We start from the raw sequence: 4,732 nt of genomic DNA on the forward strand, positions 1-4,732 counted from the left end.
TTTCCGAAGCTATTTCCTGATGATTATCTTGCAAACTACATGACCGGAGTGAAGGCAACTAAGGTTAAAGTATATAATTCATGCTACCATGATAATGCTCTAGAAGTCTTCCTGAAAGCGGTGAAGGGTGGGCGGACGATCGTCATAAGGGGTTGGACAAAAGTGGTTCGTGCTTATGGCATGCAGGAAGGCACATTATGGGCATTTCACTTCTTCAACACTGTCGGCAGTCAAAATGATTTACACTTGTCTCTTCACATTTACCATCTTTAAATATTATGGTTCATCATAGTTAATTGCTGCCTAATCCTATAATTACTGAACATATTGTACTGGCAATTTTATTTATGGATTTGTTGTTGAACCATTGTGCTGAGAATTTGAATTGCACGTTTCATATTTCAAAACTTCCAATTCAAACAATAAATTACAGGCAAAATTAAAAAGAGAACAGACGATCATGGAGCTTTGCAAACGGTTCTGGCAGTGAAAGCACTTGTGATGGATAGCCAAATGTCACACAATTTTCTACATCAAATTGTGTGTGATGTAGTTCATAAAAGCAAACAGTTAACCAAGCCAGAGCGTGTGTGATAGGTACACCTTTCACACACGAGTGTATATATAAAACTGTGTGGGATGTACATACATACGAAAATGTTTCCCTGGATTGACTGTGTGGGGTGTACATAAGAACGGAAATATATTCCTTGGATTGACTATGTGTGATATACATACTAACGGAAATGTTTTTCTGAGATTCACCGTGTGGCATGTACATACGAACGGAAATGATTGGGTTTCGATGCCTCGTCCGATCACACACGGCCCCAGCCCGTATCCCAGGAGGGCATATCCCCGGTGATTCCTGGGTCGTGTGGGAAGGACCCCCCTATCGCCCACACTTACTTGGCGACGGTTCCAAATGCCGTCGCGGAAAGGGGTTAAAAACCGTTTATATAGCACCAACGCGTACTAGTGAGAGAATCTCCCGTTTTTGCATAAATACCATGGTACAAAATCCGACATATCAAATTGTGGGAGAGGTATAGCAAGAATCCATGCAATATCGATGGGCCAGAAAGTTTGAGCAACCAACTCCTCATTCCATCGACCAGTTGCAGGATCAATGAAATCACTAGCTTTCGAAAGCAGGTGATCTCCCTGAGCTATAACCACCTTCCTGGTCGGTGACTTGGGAATCCACTCATCATCCCACACATTGATCTGACTACCATCTCCAACTCTCCATATGTGACCTCTCTTGAGCATTTGCACCCCTGCTATAATGCTTTGCCAGGTAAGGAGGATCTCTTTTTCAAAAATGCATTCAGCAAGTCACAATCTGGATAATACTTGGCTTTGAGAACACAAGCACATAGTGAATCCGGGTTATCAATTAATCTTCATGCTTGTTTTGCAAGTAAGGTAAGGTTAAAAATAGTGAATATCTCGAAACCCCATCACACCTTCTTTCTTTGGTAGACACAACTTCCACCATGCGACCAATGCATTCTCCTCTGATTGGCACCGTCACCCCACCAATAATGCGACATCGCGTTTGTAATTCTTTTACATATTTGTTTTGGAATTTTGAAAACCGACATTGCATAAAATGGTACAACCTATACAACTGATTTGAGTAACACTTCATTTCCTCCTGTTAAAAGTTGCCTTTCCTTCCACCCCATAATTCTTTTCATAACCCTATCCACTAGAAACTGGAAAAAGTCCGTCCTATCTAGACCTACAGTGGAGGGTAGGCCTAGATACGTATCTGATAGTGCCTTCGTCATTATATTCAGAGTATTGCAAATTTTCTTCTTTATATCAACACCAATATTAGGGCTAAAGAAGACACTAGATTTGCCCATACTAACCTTCTGTCCCCAGGCTGCATAGTAGGAGTTAATGGCTTCCTTAAGACACTCAACATTATCATTATTGGCTTTCATCAGGATTAGCGAGTCATCTGCAAATAAAAGATTAGTGATAGCAGGAACCTCTATACAGACTTTCACCCCTTCCAATCTTCCTTCCTCCTCGGTTTTATTGAGCAAAGCAGTTAGACCTTCATTACATAAAGGAAGTAGGTGTCTTTTTTGTGTTTGTATCATCTTGATGCTTTATTGTGAGCCAATAAAATCATCTTTTATCAAAAAAAGAAGGATGATTTGATTGGCTAGACCAGGATTCCACACCCGCACACCCACCCTCCTCCGACAAATCCTCGTTAGGCTGGTCATAATGGTAGTATCATAACTAGTATCATGCATATCAACTAGGCAATTTTGATGAGATGTCATAACATTAAATGAAGAAAGAGATAATGGAGTATCATAATAAATGTTATACTACTTTATGTCATGCATGATAATAAATAAAGTACTACATGATACTAATATATGATACTATGTATTAGAGAGGTAGTATCATACACTAGTATCATATGCATGATACTACTATATGATACTCCCCATTACAACCAGTATTATGAACCCAAAATTGCCGAAAAGCAATCATCTCCCTGCGCCCTGTGCGCCCCAAAAATGCTAGACACATGGACTGTCCACTCAATAATTTTAAGGACTGGCTGACCTATTTTGTTTTAATTGGCCAAAGTAAACCTCTCCTCCGAGGCTCCCACAAAAACCTGGGCTTTTTCAATGGTGATCCCTATACGTCATTAAGGAGAATAGCACGCCGAGCCGCCGGCCGGAGAAGCAGGGAGAGAGAAACGGAAGCACGCCGCGTACCCACCGAGACCGCTGCCAGAGCATGAGCAATACAAGGCCAGCTGTGCGTTCAGGGGCTGCGACACTTGCATGCATGCATGCATCCACGCACGGATACACGCGCCGAGTGCACGTGCGAGCGCTCAAAACCTAGAGCTCTTCCGCCGATGTCCGATGGTCGATGCCAAATCCTAGCTGCCATGGAACGAGCTAGGCCACGTAGCACAGTCCGTACGACCCTGCACAAAAGCCATGCCCTATTGCTTGCTCATGCCATGGTGTCGTCGGAGGAGAGAGAGAGAGCGTATGCACTGCTGCACACACGCAGACCCTCGCGGATGGATAATCACACATGTGCTAGGCACTGAGAAAAAGAAACATGGAGAAGAAGCTCGTCCAAATCCAAACCCGGGCGGCTCGCTGACCAAGGCGTCGTCGCCTGAGCCCGCGCGCGTTTGCCGACAGGTAGCCGCCACGTGGCCCCGGCGCGGAGACTCGTGGAGCCCACGGCGTCGCCCATCTGTCCTGCTCGCGCGGCCCCACCCCTTCGTGTCGAGCGGCCTCCTTACTTGGCGCACGCGTGGGATACCTCGGACGCACACCCTACACGTCGCCTCGCCGCCGTCTTTCCCGCCCTTCGCTTTTCCACTTCACCTGTATAAATATCCGCCTCCCAGTCCCAGATATTCCAACACACTCATCGTCAATCTATCTCATCTCATCAATGGAGCAGGAGGTGGTTGCGGGGATGAAGCAGAAGAAGTGCTGCCCGCTCCGGCGGTCGCGCAAGGGCTGCATGAAGGGCAAGGGCGGCCCGGACAACCAGCAGTGCCCCTTCCGCGGCGTCCGCCAGCGCACCTGGGGCAAGTGGGTCGCCGAGATCCGCGAGCCCAACCGCGGCGCCCGCCTCTGGCTCGGCACCTTCGCCACCGCGCTCGACGCCGCGCGCGCCTACGACGCCGCGGCCAGGGCGCTCTACGGCGACTGCGCCCGCCTCAACCTCTCGGCGTCGCCGTCCCAGATGCAGCAGCACCCTCCAGCTCAAGGCAGTGGTGGCGCCAATGGTAATTCGGCGCCAGGGACACCGTGCTGCTCCTCCAACAACTCCAACTCCAGCGCGTCGACCCCGACCGGGACTCCCACGGACATGGACTGCAGCGCCTGGATGCAGCCGTCTTACTGTTACAGCACGGCGGAGGCGCCGGAGGACTTCGAGGCGTACGTGACGCGACTGCCCAAGGCGGAGGACTTCGGACTGGAGGGGTTCCAGGAAGTGCCCCTGGAAGTGCTGGCCGAAGCCGGAGGAGGGGTCAGCATATGGGACCTCTCCATCGCCCCTGACATGGCTGCAGCAGCCGCTTCTTCAGCTGCTGCCAGTGCCTGCACTGTCCCCCAACAGCCGCTGCAGCAACCCAGCTGCTGAGGTCCAGATCGACGTCGACATAGAAAGTAAGGAGTGGCCGTGATATATAGTGCATATACAGCATGCGGCATGCTGGTCACTGGCCGTGGTGCATGCAGCTAGATAGCTACGTAGTTAGTACTAGTATTTGCTTTTTCTCCGTCGTCGCAGTAGCATACTAGCATTAATATTGGTGGGCAGGTGAGAGTGCAAGTGTGTGTATGATATAATCGTGCGTGGGAGCAGGGGTAATGAAATGATCAGTCTAATGGTGTGTGCTGCTGCAGCGGTGCTATTGCAGATATCCAGAAAGCAGCAGGTAAGTAGTGACTTAGGGCATCTCTTAACACATATCATCTGGCTGACTCCATGGAATTTCCGTCCCTCAAATAAGGCGGACTTCGACTTTCCAAACAACCGGGCACACCGACCTTTTATTGATATTGATTTTAAGATTAAATTGTACACAATAAAAGATCCTTGAAGAAAACCTAAAAATAATTAGAAAACCATGCTCAATACTCCACCCCTCACTTTGGACCCCGGCAAGCAGGAGCCACCGACTGACCGACATGTGCCTTGTTGACATGGTGCG

General features: G+C 48.4%; 1 protein-coding gene across 1 annotated transcript; it reads left to right on the forward strand.

Moving 5' to 3' along the window:
* Window positions 1–3,406: 3,406 nt before the first annotated feature.
* LOC125535073 (dehydration-responsive element-binding protein 2C-like) lies at window positions 3,407–4,406 on the forward strand. Its single transcript, XM_048698133.2, has one exon. The coding sequence runs from the start codon at window positions 3,460–3,462 to the stop codon at window positions 4,156–4,158; it is 699 nt and encodes a 232-aa protein (XP_048554090.1). The 5' UTR covers window positions 3,407–3,459; the 3' UTR covers window positions 4,159–4,406.
* The last annotated feature ends 326 nt before the right edge of the window (window positions 4,407–4,732 follow it).

The sequence above is a fragment of the Triticum urartu genome, chromosome 1A (assembly GCF_056163025.1).
Source record: "Triticum urartu cultivar PI428250 chromosome 1A, HENAU_Tu73, whole genome shotgun sequence".
NCBI classification, from domain to species: Eukaryota; Viridiplantae; Streptophyta; class Magnoliopsida; order Poales; family Poaceae; genus Triticum; species Triticum urartu.